The sequence below is a fragment of the Miniopterus schreibersii genome (assembly GCF_964146895.1).
Source record: "Miniopterus schreibersii genome assembly, chromosome: 3".
Classification (NCBI taxonomy): Eukaryota; Metazoa; Chordata; class Mammalia; order Chiroptera; family Miniopteridae; genus Miniopterus; species Miniopterus schreibersii.
Window position 1 is genome coordinate 95,585,033 of NC_138103.1, and position 17,216 is coordinate 95,602,248.

The 17,216-nt window shown below is 38.8% G+C and overlaps 1 protein-coding gene across 1 annotated transcript in view; it reads left to right on the forward strand.

Annotated features, from left to right (window-relative positions):
- Nucleotides 1–17,216, forward strand: part of SPEF2 (sperm flagellar 2) — a 127,427-nt gene that overhangs the window by 55,429 nt on the left and 54,782 nt on the right. Inside the window, exons 13-21 of the mRNA XM_081131169.1 lie at nucleotides 574–649; nucleotides 958–999; nucleotides 2,189–2,250; nucleotides 4,241–4,344; nucleotides 5,459–5,715; nucleotides 7,489–7,594; nucleotides 8,627–8,784; nucleotides 11,588–11,758; nucleotides 14,938–15,012. Coding sequence (XP_080987295.1) covers nucleotides 574–649; nucleotides 958–999; nucleotides 2,189–2,250; nucleotides 4,241–4,344; nucleotides 5,459–5,715; nucleotides 7,489–7,594; nucleotides 8,627–8,784; nucleotides 11,588–11,758; nucleotides 14,938–15,012 — 1,051 coding nt within the window. The remainder of the gene's footprint in view (nucleotides 1–573; nucleotides 650–957; nucleotides 1,000–2,188; nucleotides 2,251–4,240; nucleotides 4,345–5,458; nucleotides 5,716–7,488; nucleotides 7,595–8,626; nucleotides 8,785–11,587; nucleotides 11,759–14,937; nucleotides 15,013–17,216) is intronic.

Sequence of the window (17,216 nt, forward strand, 5' to 3'; positions counted from 1 at the left end):
TCTTTACCCTGCTTTGTGCTGTCTCTGCAGCTGAATAAATTAGCAGAGAATTTAAACCATATCATTTGCATGAGTTGCAAAATAAGTATCATCTAACCATGAATTCTGAAAATAACTGGAAGTTGTCCTCAATGGGGCTGCTTTGCCTTCCATGCTTGGTACCCTTCATATTCTAATCTGCAGGGTGCCAGATGACACACGTATCTTTTCTCTATTCCCTTACGGCTAGCTATGACTGACACCTCTAGGATTGTTCCTTCTAATACGGTTTTCCATAAACTCTGCCTGTTTCTCAGCTTCCATTATGTTTTCAAAATGGCAGTTGCTGTATTTTACATAGTAACTGAAGGCCAACTGAAAGACAGTTTCCACCCACTTTACTGTGTGTTTCCACAAGTACAGTTATCACCAAAATTTGTTTCTTCCTGGGAATTATTCAGTCCCTCTTAATATCATTTATGTTTTAGATAAAATAGTATTTTTTTTTGAAACCTTACTTATGGAAATAAAATTAAGAATGCTACGAAAATGACAATATTAAAATCTGTCCACGTGTGTGTTTTCTCCCCGAAGGATCTGCAAAATGAAACTTCAGCTGATGTAGTTTCAGAGGAAGCCTTACCGGAAACAGACAATAAAACAATACTTAGTAAGTAAGAGATCAAAACAAGTCATCCATGATTTACATTGGAGGGACAGACAAACTGTCAGAGCACATGTACATGAGCACAAACATGCTTTCAGGGATAGAAAGGAGAGACAGGGGAGTTTCACAAAGTCGTCTACATGGTCATGTGACACAACAAGAGAAACACAGAAGTCCCTAACCTTTGTCTACAACTGGGGATAAGAGATAAAAATGGCAAGGAATCTTTTCACACTCAAGTAGTTGCTCATTTTTGTTGTGTTTATAAAGACCACCAGGATATACCATCTTCCTTCTTGCTGGCTTTGCAGGGAGACAGGACTTCATTGTTTCATTCATAAATGCAGGTCTGGGTGCGTGAGTACTATTGGGGCTCTCTGCATGCGACTGCTTTGTTCATGGTGTTGAGGGAGGCTGCAGGGCGTGGTCTCTTCAACCCACCTGACAGTGGTTTCTTAGGTAATGCTCAGCTTATTCCTAACCTTGGGCAAGGCAAATAGAATGAAACTTCCCAAACCGAATGAAAAGTTACCACCCTGGAGATCTGGGTTTCAGTCCTTGGGATCCTTTGTAGAACCATTGATAGAAAACAACTTTAAGTCTTAAATGTACTTTCTTCAATTTGTGCTACTGAAGGCTCTGCCATATTCAGTAGTTTCTTTATATTCTAGAATAAAGCTCAGATCCTCCTGTGCCATCGTCACTGTCACCGTCACCGTTGGGCAATGTATAGGTTCCCTCTGAGCATGCAACTCCCCTAAAACAGTCGAGTTTTCCACCTTGTTTTGTTGGGGTTTTTTTGTGATTGAATTTTATTTTATTTTATTTTTAAATTTATCTTTATTGTTGAAAGTATTACAGATGTTCCCCTTTTTCCCCCATTGGTCCCCTCTACTTCTCACCCACCTCCACCCCAGGCCTTCCCCAGACTATTGTCTGTGTCCATGGATTATGCATTTGAATTTTCCACCTTTCGAAAGGAGATAATCTGTCCCTTATTCTAGTTATGTGTTTCTTCCAGATATTTTCAATGATTTTTAATCTAAGTACTGTATAACCTATTTTATCACAAAAGTATAGTAACTATAAACATACTCTGAAAACTTCATATTTTCCCATTGAATTTAACCAAAAACCCCTCTGTCTTCTAGCGTTTTCTACTTTTAGACTTGTTACTTATAACTAGATAATCCAGGAAAATACAAATGTAAGGAATTAACCTTCTAACATGTCTTGAGAAACTTGAGTTATTTTCTGAAAAGAAAACCCCAACAGTATCAAGGTATTTCTCATGATGTTGTCATGAGTGAGCCATACCGAGGGGAGGGGGCGGGAAAGAGTAAGCCGCAGAGTGGCCGGGATCTTAATGTTGTGAAATGGGGGTCAGAGCCATGCCGTGGCAATTCTGTTATGTCCTTCCTCTGAGTATCAGGCATAGCTAGAGCCAATGAGCCACCTGTCCAAAACCACAGACGGTCAGCCGATCACCTGTTGTTCGTTGTAAATACCAGAGTTTGTTCTTACCGCTTTTCCTGTTGCCAGGTTTGGATACCAGTAAAACAATGAAAGCTCAAGAAGCCAAATCATGTGATAGTTTCTCTAAAGTAAGTATTACAATCTCACTTTGGCTACGAGTGTATCTAAACCGGTCACAATCCCCTGCTCTTTGATGTGTCTTCAAGTGGCATGAAATGGCAGTTTTCTCCTCTTTGGTTTAAAGTAAATCCAATGGTAAAATATTAGCTAAATCTGAGTTTACTTGATAGTCTTTATATTCTTTATCTCTAAAGCAGTGGAAATTGATGTTCAGTTTTGCCAAGTAAGAAAGTAAAAACACATTTTTTATTTTAGACTTATGCCAAATTTCTATTTATGTGTTTTTCTTTACCACTTAATTTATGACTTTCATTTTCTTTCAGACTCTTTTTACCTTTGGAGAATTTTCCCAGAGTTAATTCTTAGCGTTACTGGTGACTCTACAGAATATTTTATTAATCTCTGAAAAAAATGTGTACAACAATTCACTCACTATTTTAATGGAAACTAATACTTCTGTATATAGTATTGCTTTACTGTGTATGGAAGCATTTTTTTGTTTGTTTTTTTTTTTGTCATCAAATAGAATGGCCAAGTTGATCAAGTGGAATTTCATTTACTTTATTTTTATTACATTTGATTACTTTTATTGTGCATTTCATCATGAAAAAGCAGTTTTATAATATTTTAGATTTCATAACTGTTTAAAGAGAGAAAAAGTTTTGGAAGGATATATACCAAACTGTAAATACGGTGACCAATAGGGAGGAATTTGGGTTCAGAGAAAGTGATAAAGGGGGCCTTATAATTTTTGCTCTATGTATTTGAAATACAAATGATCAGGAAGGCTAAGTGTATTTTTATATTTACATTTATTGAGTACAAGTCCCCCGAAGTCCATATTCGGTTCCATTTAAAGGGCACACCTTGTTTCACACACTGTTGTAATGATTCGGGATATATCACTGAATGAAAAAGACAGTTTTTGGACATTATGGAGTTTACATTTTATTAGAGGAGGACAGATTATAAACCACACACACATAAATAAATAAATTATATGATCTATTAGGTGGTGATGATGCCAGGAGAAGAGAAAAAATGGAGTAGAGTAGAGTAAGGGGGATCAGGGACACAGGCCGCGGGAGCAAGGTAAGGCCGCTGCCTCACACGGGGCGGGCCTCCTTAAGAAGGTGAGATTTGAGCAGACTGAAAGAAGATTGAGACAGTCAGCCTGCCGGGTCTGGAGAAGCGTTCCAGGCGGCGAGGACAGCTGGATGATAACCGTGAGGCAGAAAAGTGCTTGGCACCAAGGCAGGAGAGACGTACGGGTGAAGCTAGAAAGAGGCAGGGGAAGGGAGAGGAGTCAGGTCAGCCAGGGCCTTACAGGCAGTGGTTAGGGCATTTGGAGTAGCAGGGGGCGTCTTTGCAGGGTTTTGAGTAGAGATATAATATCATTTAACTTACAAAATGCTCACTCTGGTTGCTGAGTCAAGAATAGGCACTAGGGAAGTTCCTGTCGATATATCAGAGTAGCTTTGGTAGACTAGCCCTTCTACAGATAACATTCTAAGGCTGAGCAAAATGAAAAGCTTATTATTTGAGGGCCAACAGCACATGGAAAAAAGCAAAGGAGCAAGTAAGCTAGCAGCAAACACCAGGCAGAAAACGTATGGAATGTGACTACTGAATGAAGAGAGTGTCCCTGGACGAGAGCCGTGCTTCTGCGGGTCATACCGGAGGCGCCCCAGCTGCATGGCCCCAGCTGCACGGTGCGAGTTGCTGGAACTCAAGCAGAAAGCCGCCTCCTTTCTGATGTAATGTATTAGGGGATGAAGTTTAGGATGCTGAAAAAGAGGAAGATCTTGGAAAGGAGGGATCCACAGAGGAGGAACCTCAAAATCTGCAAACACATTTTCCTTAATGCTTGGCTGATTCCAACCTTGTCACAAACGATGCTATCTTCACCAGAGAACATGACCATTTCATGTTTTTTCTCCAAATATTTGGAATCTTTTCACTTAGCTGTACTCTACCATCCATTGTTTATTTTCACAGCTCACTGTGCGTGCTCAGCTTGGTGCAAAATCAGAAAAATTGCTGAAGAAAGGAAAGAGCGTTCCTGACATATTGCTAGTTAGCATCATGGTAAATGCTATTAAGTATGTATTATTTTTGTATCTATTTAATATATTCTCTATCATAAGGAGATATATAAAAGTAATATAGAAATATGTTTATTTTCAATGTCTAATGAATACTGCTTATCTACAGAAGAAAACATACAGCAAAATCAAGCTATATTTTGTTATTTACATGCTTAATTATATTTCACTTCCTCCTTTACCAACCATGACAAGTTATAAAAGCAAAAATGCAATCTTTTCCCACTTTTCATAGTTCTAAAGAGAAAGAAATAAGATCATAACTTTTAATCCAAAAGCCAAAATCTCGGTTCTGCATGATTTAGAGGTTTAGAAGAGCAAAGTTGAGGTGTGTGCTCTCTTCACATTGTTTTCCAATTTAAAAAACTAAAATACTTTTTAGAGCACCCATTCTCTATGTAGAGGATGCTGCACTGAGGGTCCTTACCCAACTTATGATTTAACAGAAATAAATAAGGCTCACTTGAATTTTTCTAAGTGGAAATGTAACAATTAACCAATTGTATGGTGAAGTGAATGAGAGCCAGGGGAGTTCAGATCAGACAGTCATGACTCCATGCTGGCTTGGGTAGGGCAGGAAGGACTCCCCAGGCTAACACTGTGAGTATCCACCATGTGCTAACCTCTGTGCTAGGATCTTAAAATGTTTCATTTCAATTCATTCTCACAAACACTCTGGGAGGTATGCTATCCTGCTATGTATAAATGAAGAAATAGGTTCAAAGGAGAAACTGCCTGTAAACACAAGATAGAAAATGCAGTTAATACTTATTCATATTCACATAATAGTGAGGAGATAAGTTTGTTTAAAGCAAATGGTTCAAAATTGTGAGAGAGAAGATGTCATAGGCAAGAAAGTTGTGTCCAGCTAGTTTTAAATGCCATGTTATGGCCTCTGGAATAGATTTGGAGAGCAGCAGGCACCCACAGAAGGATTGTAAGCAAATGAGTGATGAGTTCACCTACCTAAATTTAGCTATAAAAAATAAAATTCATACAGAATGGGACTGTTATGGATTTGAAAGAAAAAAAAGGCAAGATTCATTGTATTATTATTTCCAAAGCACTTAAGTCTACCAAAATGTTCATGGTTTGTTCACTCTTAATTTAGTCAGATACCTGTGGATCAAGGCTGGATCCTCGATGGTTTTCCCATGACATTGAACCAAGCGGAGCTTCTGGAGGAAGCTCTCACAGGCTGCATCAGAAGCCTCAGAGAAATGGAGGAAAAGAAAGCACAAATATTAACACTGGCTGTTGATACTAAAACTGCCAAAGAAGTGCCTCTTTCTCCTGCTGTGTTTGATTTTGCCATGTTATTAGATATTTCAGACAACTCCTCACTGGCTCGCATGAATGACATCATGGGTAAGTGGGACACCTCTTTCGTCATCTTTTTTTATAATATTGTTTACAATTTAAATTTCTTTAGGACACTCAGTATCCTAAAATTTAATTATTTTCTGGCACTACTTCTCCAGAGTTAGTGTGGACTCAGTCCCACAAAACTGCCCCCAGCTACAGATGTCAGTCTCAGGTAGTGGATCCTCAGGTTACCAACATTTCTGCCCTACTTGACTACAGATGCGAGGGTTTCCATGACCCCTCCTTGGGTTTGATAAATTGCTATAATGGCTCACAGGACTCAGGGAAACACTTTACTTACGATTACTGGCTTATTATAATGGATATTATAAAGGATACAGATGAACAGCCAGATGAAGAGGTACATAGGGCGAGGTCTGGAAGAGTCCCTGTGGAGCTTGGCGGGTACCCTTCTCCCAGCATGTGGGTGCATTCGCCAACCCAGAAGCTCTGGAGGCCCTGTCTTCAGGGTTGTTTTCCCAAAGATGTCTACCGATATTAGTGTAAGCTGAAAGACACAGAAATTAAGGTTATTAGATGAGGGAGAGAAGTTGAAGTGTTCAACCATGCAACTCTGATTTGCTAGAAAATGAAGTTAAGTCAGGATCATGGTGATAATTTAGGGGGGAAAGGATATTTAGGGACTGGCTGATGTTGGAGAGATTCATCAGCCGTATGGGAGTGCTGGACAGATAACAGGAGAATAAATCATTAAGATTGGCGGAGGTGGAGCCATTCAAGGTGACCACAAAACCCAGGCTGTGGCCATGGTAGCGAGTGCAGAAGTAGAGAAAAGGGGAAGGGCCAATGCTTGGGGGGAACTGGGCAGAGAGGAATGTTCATCCGTGTGCTAACGTCCTTGACAAATACAGAAAGTGACCTTGAGATGGTGCTTGATGCATCTCCTGAGAAAAGCTCCCACAATTTCCTTCCATCACCCATCACTGATGTCAGTAATCTTCAAGTTTTATAAATAACCTAGAAGCACTATTCTGTATTCTAAATCCATTTTCTCTTTTTCTGCCATGAATGTAGATGGACAACAGTTGATTGCTATATCCTATGAGGGTCCTTCATTTTCTTGAACACAATTAATTCACTCTTCAATGTTCTTTTGCATTGACTGAGTACTTCTAATTTTCTTCTATTCAGTTCAAGGCTTTTTTCCCTCCTCTTCATGATTTTCTACTTATTCTAAATTCACTAGGGTTCTGGGCTTTGTGCTACTAATCCTGACTAGGACTCGATCAGAGCTGCTGAGATGGTTTCTGTTACTGTTTTCTGTCTCTTGTGGTCCATCCCTGTAAATTTATTCTACAGAGAAAGATCATAGAGTCTGGAAAGAAAGATAAATTACTTTATTGTGTTGTAATATAATATTAACAAATAATTTTGTGCATATTTGACTTTATGTCTACACTGTTGCCTCATTCTTAATTTTTGCATCGTGGTGGTGATTTTCTAATTGTTTGCTAGTCTGTTATTCATGATGACCCATCATTTCTCATTGTCATCTCTTCTTAACCCATGACCCTCTCCACTGAAACCACAAGTCCCTCTTTATTGTTGTATTTTACATTTTCTCCAATTTCAAAGGAAAATGTCAATCTGATCCCAAAACTACATTCTTTCAACATCTTATTAAACATTTCAAGTAATTTTGGACCAAAGGTGGGGCCGTGCTTATTTGACTTCCTTGCATCAGTACATTTTAGCAGTGCTCTGCAACTTTGACTGGTTTCCAAATTATCTAATTAAGTAATTTTCATGTCATAGCTGAAGCATTTTCAACTGACGTTCCTCAGCAAGATATCAATCAACATGTAGCTGCTAAAATAGATATGGATGGTGACCAGAATTTAAGAGACCAAATACAGCACAGGTTAGTATAAAATTCAATGTCCTGCTTCATGTCCTTTGAACAGACTGACAATTAGTCACTTTGGGATCATCAGACCTAGGAAGAAGATGTGTTTTCTAGCATTCAGTCTTTTACAGATAAAACAAAACTAAGTAGCTTTGATGTTGAGTGAAATATTTATGTGTTTGCTTACCTAGTCAGAGCACTAGTCATCATAACGTGGAGGGGAAGGCGTTCAGTCAGGAAAGCACATCCCTCTGTGGTTACGTGAACTTCCAAGTTCATTATATGGAATCCTAATTCAGCCTCCAATCAGCAAATGCCAATGAATATAGTGAAATTTCACAGAGCTAAGCATCAGGCTATAGAGAGTAGTTCTAAAACTACTTCTGCTTTGCTAAAATGAAGTTAAGCTTAAAAAAAGAAATTATTCTTTTGGTTGTGTGCAATTTGTTCATTGGATAAGAAGATTTAGACAATTCTATGAAACCTTGGGGAGTCTAAAAATATACAGTGAGCCAGGGACAAGTAATTTAAGCCACATTACTTAAGCCTTTCATCTCTCAGGAAAGACAGGAAAGTTTCAAAAATCATTCCAAGAATATATTTAAGTAAAACAAATAAGTCTGAACCATCCCATCCCCACTTACTCAAGGATCTCTTCAATTTTGTCTCTAAGAAAACAGGTGAGTAGATGACGTAGGCAGCTCAGGCTGTAGCTGCCATCAAAAGTGTGCTCACTTCTCCCACTGAGTGCAGGCAATGTGTCCTTAGATTTTCACTTAGAGAACTGAACTGCCACTAAAGGGTTCCTGAAATGACTCCATTTTCATATCTTCTTTTACTCTTTCATATACCTCAAAAATATGGTTTGATGGCGTGAAATAATTTCTTCTTTAGAGTGAATATTCTTCCATTGCCTGTAGTGTTCTTTCAGATTTAGCTATATTGGCAATTTATTTTTGTCATTATGCATGTCAGATAAATCATGCTTAATGTTACTCAAATATTTCAATCAATATGTGATATTTATGTAATATTTTGATTTTGTAGAATTATAGGTTTCTTGGACAACTGGCCTTTATTGGAGCAATGGTTTACAGAACCAGAAAATATTTTGATAAAAATCAATGCTGAAGTAGGTAAAGAGCCTTTATGCCAAAAAGTAAAAGAAGTGTTTATGAATGAAATAATAAAAAAAGAGATGAAAGGTAACTATATTTCTTATCATTTTGAGCTTATGTAACCAAAATATGTGGTTTTAATGAATTTAAGAGGAAATGAAAGTGTGATTGTAAAGTTCTCTTTTCTGTTTGGATTACACTATCTTCAAGTGCCTTCTACCTCTGATTTTAGTCTTCTGCTGCAAATGTTTCTAAGTAAAATATTTTTTCTCTTTATTTTAATTTAATTTAATAAAAAGAGGTCATCTAGCTGAAAGCATTGTTTTCATATAAAAAAATAGGAGAATTAAAATTAAGGATGTTATAGAGAAGGGTAAAGATTTCAATTTGTTAACCTCAGCCTTGTAAGGAAACAGTGAGTGAATCCTCCTTTTGGGAGGGAAATAGTAGGCAGTTTATTTCCCCCAATCTTCCTGTGTTGGTATGAATTTACTGATTATTAACTGCTTATTTATATGTCTGCTTCTGGGATATATATTACCCAAATCAAACCATCCTGATCTCCTTCATCTAACCAATAATAATTGCCCTTCAATTTTTCATAGTATTATTGGAACTTATTATTTAAAGGAATGTAAAGCTCATCCACTGTTAATGCCAGGCTTCAAGTATAATCTTTCGCTTAAGAAATGATTTGAGAAATGTTTCCCTTTTGTGGATTGCCCCTAATTATATCAACGACTGCAGTTTCTGGATATAATAGAGAATGGTGAAAGTTAATATCCCAAGGATTCTAAAATTGCAAGCTGTCTCTGGCCATTAGATCTGTGACGTACCTCCCATGATAGATCAGTTATCTGACATCAAAACAGCACACAGATATCAAGCACAATCACCATGGGGGGCCAGGACCTCACACTTAGAAAGACTAGCTCCTACATTGAACTGTCTGTTTCCCAGAAACACCCATGTGAAGCTTTCAGACAAAATAAAAACCAATCCATAGGTTATTTAAGGGGCTTAACATGTTATTGGACAGTCAGAAATTAGACTGCGAGGAGGAACACACCTCCCACAGCAACCTCAGAATCTTGGCTGGGAGGCAAAACCAAGCTGGTTCTAAGCTGTAGCCTCAAACATTCTACAGGTTAGAATCCATTTTTCTCAGCTATCAGACTTACTCCAACATTTTCCTAAAGAGTTTACATTCTAATCAATGATTACATTAACAGACTGAACTGCCACTTATTTAAGATCTACAGTCCAGTCAGTTAATTAATCTAACAAATATTTTATTATTAAACTAAATATTTTATTATTATACTAAACATTTACATAATACTCTGTTAAGAAGATAAAAGGATGTGGTGCTTTTATATATATTCTGATGTGAAAAAAAAAAAATGACCATAATATACTGTTAAGTAGGAAAAGGCAGATTATATAGAAAATAGTCTCGTTTTTGTTTTTAAAAGTCTGTCTATTAAATAGGCACAGAAAAGAGTCTGGCCACATATACAGTACTTGGTGGTCAGGGAAGGCCATTTCTCTCTCTTCTTGTTTGTCTAAATGTTTGATTTTTAAAAACAATAATTATATATTTTATAATCAGAAAAAAGTTCATTTCCACTTTGGAAAAAACACCTGCTAGAATGAAGCCTCCTTGCTTGTTGGATTGCAAATAGTCTAAGGGTAAAGGGAGAATGTATAAAAAGAAATAGCCATACAGGAGTGTGGGGATTCATTGCCAGTGGATCAGGCAATAACATTGTGGCCATTTCCAGCATGGAGGGCTTGAAGGCCAGGGAGGGCAGGGACAGTGTGCTAGGAAGGGTGAACGTGAATTATGAAAGCCACAGGTCCTTAACAATAACAGGAGCCTGGAAAACACACCAGCCAGCCGTGCTCCCCAATCAATACCCTCTTCCATCACATACCCACAGGCCTCGCTCCCTGACTCTTCAAGTCTTTGCTCAAATGCCACCTTCTCCTTGGGCCTGCCCCGCTCAGCACTCTATTCACAACTTCAATGGCCACCCCACAGCACTCCTGACCCCCTGTTCTTGGTTCTGTTTGTCTTCTCCTTAGGACCTAGCACCTTCCAGCCTCTTCTATAGATTAGCTTACTCATCATGCTCATTGGTTTGCCTCTCCCACTGGACAAGCTTCACAGACAGAGATTTTTCTCTCCTGTTTTACTGTTGGACCTTCAGCAGCCAGAACTGCGCCTAGTATTGTTTGCAGTAGTAGTACTAGCAGCAGTGATAGTAGTGGGTAGTGGTAGTTTTACCTTATTATTACAGCCCTTCCTTTCTTCCAAGGCACAATTCAGGTTCAATGAATGGCTGTTTCACGAATGAATGAATTGCTAAAACTTCATTGAGTACTTTGTGCTACTCCAAGTGCTTTATATCTATTTACTCATAGACACTGGCGCTGCACATCGCATTCCCCTCACACCCCACCCCTGCCTCTTCTATCACGTTGCCCTTCACCTTCTCTTTACACTTTTTTCACTTTGTTTTTCCACTGGAAATTTTGTAATAATCCTTTTTTCCCTGTCCCACTACACTAGCTACTTTTCGATTGTTGCCTTTACATCTGGCACCCCCTCAACAAGCCCCCCCCACACACAATCCCCACCCCCTTCCCATCCCCATCCTCACCCCCAACACCATCCGAAGCAAGGGAAATGGTGTTTCTTACCAAGCAGAGAGGCTGAAAGTCTTAGGGACTGCATCATTGATGGGACACCCCTAAAACATGAATTTAGCTGTAAATGGGTAAGGACAATTCACATGAGTTTAGGTCGTGTATGATGGTTCCAGTGAGACAGTGGGTGCCTGGAGTCCCTAATGAAAGTCCATATGTTCTTGTCGTCCTTTTGAAGTTAAAAAGCAATTAGAAGAGAAGGAAGCTGAGAATAAAGAGGAAGCCTCCCTGGCTGAGCCCCCACCTGCGCCACCGCCACCCCCGCCTCCCGAGCCGGAGAAAGAGAAGGAAGCCAGCCCCCGGCGCGAGCGCCCCAAGACTCCTGCGGGGAAAGGAAAACCACCGTCAGGTGACTGACAGTAATGTACAGCCCTGTCTGCCGTTGTCTGATTCTCACCTAGAAAAGAGCCACAGATTACAGTCCCAGCCCGTGAACGCAGAGTTAGACGCTGGGCAGCTTTAATTGTATGAAACCAAGCTACAGGCCAGGCAGAAGTGGGGGCGCCCTTAGTAGCTACGAGCACGGCTGTCACAGCGCCCAGGTCCTTGGCTAAACCTTCTGGTTAGAACGAGTGCACAGGTGAGAGGAAGAAAGGCACGGAGAGTGAGCAGAAGGATGTTAGCACAGGCCAAGGGACGGACGTCTGTGTGCTGAACGGCAGAGTTTCCGTAGAACATCTCACGACACTGAGAGTTAGCATAAGCAGCTGTCCCCAGCAGGGAACAAAGAGAGACTAGAATTCACATGTGACTTAATCTTCAGTGCGATGGGATTATAAAAGGATAGAAACAAGTACCTGGCATCTCAGTAAACTTATGTGTTTACAATATATAGATATAATATATATGGATAGAGAGCTTGTGTAGAGGATATTTTGGAGCTTAAAGTTTTTCTAGATTCTTAACCACTAAGGACCAATAAGTTATGTGTAGACCATGAAAATAATGACAAAAGTAAAGTGCTTAACTGTTAAAATGATGTGGGTAGAATGTCATTACCAGTTTGGGGCTGCGTACATGAACTAATGTGGCTGTAGTTTGTGGTTTCAGCTTTATGAGTGGCCCAGGTTGTACAGTTGCCCAGGTCTTCCTGGGTATATTCTTGAAAATGTATCGTGATTGTATTTCCAAACTTCATCATCTTCATGCTTCATCGAGATTTGTGATGGGTCTGAATATTTTTAAATAAAATTTATTTATATTAAACAAATAAATTTGAAGACTTCAGTAACATGTTATGACCTATTAAAGACCATCACATACCAACAAAATGGGGCTTAACTAAAGGTAAAATATACAAAGTCTAAAAAATACTTTTTATCATATAGACAATAATACACAAAGCCGTGAATGAAATATACACCCTTTCCCACTACCTCACTAGGAATTTAAAAAAGCAATTCAGAGATTGGAGGGAAAAAGGAAATCTTTAAAATGTTGTGTAGAACTGGAAGGATGCAGTTACCCACTACAGACAGGCCTTCAACCTGTGGCCTCAGCTCTCCCCTCCCTTCTCCCCTTGGCCTGCTCACAGGCAGAGGATCTATGTACCTGAGCCAGGCCCTCAAACCAGTCTCTGGTGTTTCTGGTCATAACACAGTCCAGTCTTTAAGTTTCTGAAGTTTTCTTTCGAATTTAAAATTGTATTCTTGAATACTGTGCACCACAGGAATAATAAAGCTATTGTTGCTTCAAAGAATGGTTGTATCTGTCTCTTTTTCCCACCACCGGCAGGGCTAGTGCCTGGTTTTTAAAAATGCACAGAAGGGTTTAACTCCAGAGGCCTAATTCCTGCTTTCCAACAACAATGCCCATTGGAAGGAGATCTCCGTGCTTTGGGGCATTGGTGGGGCAATAGAACAAGCCTTGCTGCCCTTACAGCTCAGGGAAGCTTGGTTAAGCAATTGTTGGAGGGAAATTTCTAGCAGGTTTGTTTATTTTTATATAAAAATTTATAAATTTTTCAAAAGAGAACATTTCAGAACCAGAAGCCTGAGGCCTCTGAACATGCCCAACTCAAACACCCACTTACAGTAGCTTTTAGGAGTTGAGATGAAGAGAGGAACTATTATACACACAAAAAAAATGGGTGGAAATGGGGTAAAGAAAGAGGCATAGTACTACTCATGCTGCTGTTTAAGAATATTTTTTGATATTTCAGAATATATTTTAGAACTGATACAAAAAAAAAAAAAAAAAAAAGTGGACAGAGTGCATGCTGCCCCCTGCAGAAATTAGAGTTGCCTACAGTACTTTATAAGTTCAGTGTCTTGGGTATCTTTATTTTTACCGTCTTTTCTCTGTTGCCTTGAGCTTAAGTTTAGAGCTAGTTAAATAGTTGGTTACCCAGAGTAACTAGACTTTTATTATTATTATTATTATTATTATTATTATTATTAAGCTTATTTCTTTAAACAATGAATTCAAATGTTTGGATTAATTTTATTTATTTATTTATTTATTTATTTATTTATTTATTTATTTATTATTTATGTATTTATTTGTGTATTTATGAGTTTGGAGTTGAACTATTTGGATGTTTAAAGCCCTTTTATAGACGTTAACAAGGTTTCAAGGTTGCTCCTTCTCTGTGTCTTGCACTGGTCTCATTTCTCTGGACTCTAGCTGTTGGATCTGAGATGTTTAAATGTAAGCGATACGTGCTATGCATTTACACATTCTTGTAACTATCACTTCTAAATTCAAAGAATAGGTTCAGATGGAGTCTCTCTAGCACAGGCGTTTAAATTGTCCCATATGTTCATCTTTCTACTGAAGGGAAAAAAAACTATAGCCCAGGAGAAAGGGAGAAAAATGATTGAGTTTGTTTAGTGAGTAATGCAGGATGTAATGAATTTTTTTAAGGAACATATTATTTGGGACATCTTACTAACCTCCAGATCATCAGTTTCCTTCTTTGCCCCTTCCAATATATTTTTGAACTAGATTACAGGGAATCCAAGATAAATATGGCCAATCTACCTTTACATTGCCAGTTACAATCAATGTGAAATGCAACTGTAGAAGTCACAAGGCAACCAAGTGTGTGGCCAAGGGAAGTTCAAGGATAGGATACACCACATCAAAACATGTGCTTATTTAATTCCTCTTCAAGGTGTTTTGGCATCATTCTATCACCGACCCAGTTGTTGTATAGGGATCATTCAGTTGAAAGAAATCCAAACAGAGCCATATGCTTTACATGAATTTGCGACTATTAAAACTCTGCAGCTCTGTTGCATTGAAGAATTTACAATCAAATCCCCTAGGACATGTTGGTATTAAACTAGGACTAAACTTCCATGTGACAAAATATAATAGTACTCAGAAGGCTCTCATTCAAAAAGTTTCAATCCATAGCCTGTCTTCAGATGAATTTTAACTTACACTAAAGGCCTGAGGCATTTTATGGGGTCCACAAACGTAGCTGTTTATCTGTAAGAAATAACATTTGATTGCTTATAAATCCTATAGCTCAGACTATTAAAGAAAACCATCAATGATATTTATGTGTTGTATTTTGTTTAGAACCCCCTCATGGTAAACAAGAATCTCTTCAGGAAGGAAAAGGGAAGAAAGGTGAAACTCCACTCAAAAGAAAAGGTACAGCACATAAAGATAGATGTGATTAAATACAATTCTGCCTTTTCTAACTGTCTCAGTGTATAGTAGTATACACTGAATATTTCTCTTGGGCATTTGTAAACCATGAGCCCCTGCCAAAGAATATAAACTCAGTGTTTCTGCAGCCTGCCTCTTACACAAAGGTCATGCTGAGAAAAGTGATGCTTATGAGCAATAATACGGGGAATATCTAATATACAGAATATCCATTCATCACAGATATTACAGGCGTCATCCTTGGCAAAGCTATGCCATCAGAAAGCTACATACTGAACCACATTTCTTCGGTCCCCATGGAATTGCTTTGACTGATAATCACTTTGGTATAAAATCCTCAACTGCCTTCATGACATAAGATAGCAGTAGACGTGAAACTTTCATTATATTGTTATTATTACAATAATAATCTGGTATTATATTTTCTGAAGGGATAGTATGCCCACTACATCATTCAATAGCCCCTATATGAAATCCTAGGTGACAAATTTCATTTAGAATCAAGAGACAGAAAAATGTTCCTCTCATTTTTAGATAATTAAATGATACCATTAGTGGCTCAGGTTTGGTATCTGTACAAGGACCTAGATCTCAGTATCTGCCTTCTAATTCCTCTCCTGGTTTTGACCTTCTACTTTAAGTTGTATTTTTCCTGACCTTAATTTCACTTATGGTTGTTTTTTTAAAATTTTATTTTAACTGTTTCTGTGAAATAAGGAGGATCCATTTTTTTAAGCAATTGGCAGTTGGTAGAATGAAATCCCAGCTTCTAAAAACATGTTAGATTTATGTTGAAGCTGCTGTAGCAACCAATTAATTAGAGATTGAAAAACAGCTGTGGATGGATGCAGACTGTTGACAGTTTCCAGGGTGCATTCAAATGGGTTGTCATGAAGTGTGCGTCTTTGTTTAACTTTCATTATAAATTGCCAATGTACTTGCCTCCCGAGAGTGTGCAGCATTCAGAAAATGAGGTCCTAAAGGACTATCTTTATTTTTGGCATTTAAAAAAGATACATAACAATGAATCTCAAAGACAATATCACCCTTCTCTGGTTATATGACATGATGGGCTTAAATAACAAGCTGTTTGGTGAGTTAACACTGGGATAAAAATTTTAGCTGAAATGTTAAGGGCTATCATTTATGCTCACCTCTCACCTGCTTACACTAATAGAATACTTTTCACACTTAATTACTCATCCCTTGCTTTCTTACTATGATCAACAAAATCAAAGGAAGGACTATCATAGACTCATCAAAAGTAGGAGTTTACACCTATGCCTGTTAGATACTAAATCATAATAGTACGCATGCTCTAAGATCATAAAAGTTTACAGACTCTACACAAATGACGAGCAGATACAAGTTCAACCAGTAAAATATATACACTAGAGTCACATAGTTAGCTCAGTTCAAGTAACTCCAAGGACTTACAAAATTGTTTGCTCTTATTCTGCTGCAATTCTATTGTGTTTAATGATATATTGAAATAGGCGAAGAAGAAAAAGAATCTCATCTCACATTGATAATTACAAAGCTCTTCCTAGAGAAATCTAAAATCTCCGTAATTAACCTGAAGACAAGTAGAATTTAAGCAGAGTAAGCTTCTAAACTCTAAAAGCGTCTATCCTTTAAGGAAATACTGGTTCTCTCTGAATCTAGGTACTTGGTCAGTCACAGTCCTTTAGACCCTCACGGTGCCACTTAACTGGTCTCGGTTCCCCTCCTGATGCCGAGCAGGACGTCCGGCCTCTAGCTCCTCCTTGTCTGCTCTCCTCTCTCCTTCCTCTCTTGTCCCCCTGTCCCCTCATCTGCCCTCTGCCCTCTCCTTTCCTCCTGTCCCTGTAAGGTCTTAATTCAGCCAGGCTTCTGGCGCAGCAGTTACCTTCACCCATGCTCCCTGACTGCAGCAAGAAAAGTTTTCCACTCAGAGACACAGGGTCTCCCGCAGGGAATTTGGGAACGTTCAAGAGCTATAAGCACCTCTTCCCCCCGTCCCCCGCCAGCTCTAGCCAGCTCCTGCAGTAACCTCGGCCCGCTGCTCCTTCCCTGGGCTCCCAGGGGCACCAGGCACCACTCCTGTAACAGCTGCCCTCTTTCTCATTCAGAGTGAACAGTTTCCTTTGCCAGTCTTTGCAACAGTAAATGAAATACACTTTTCTCTACACTCTAAACTTTGTAAG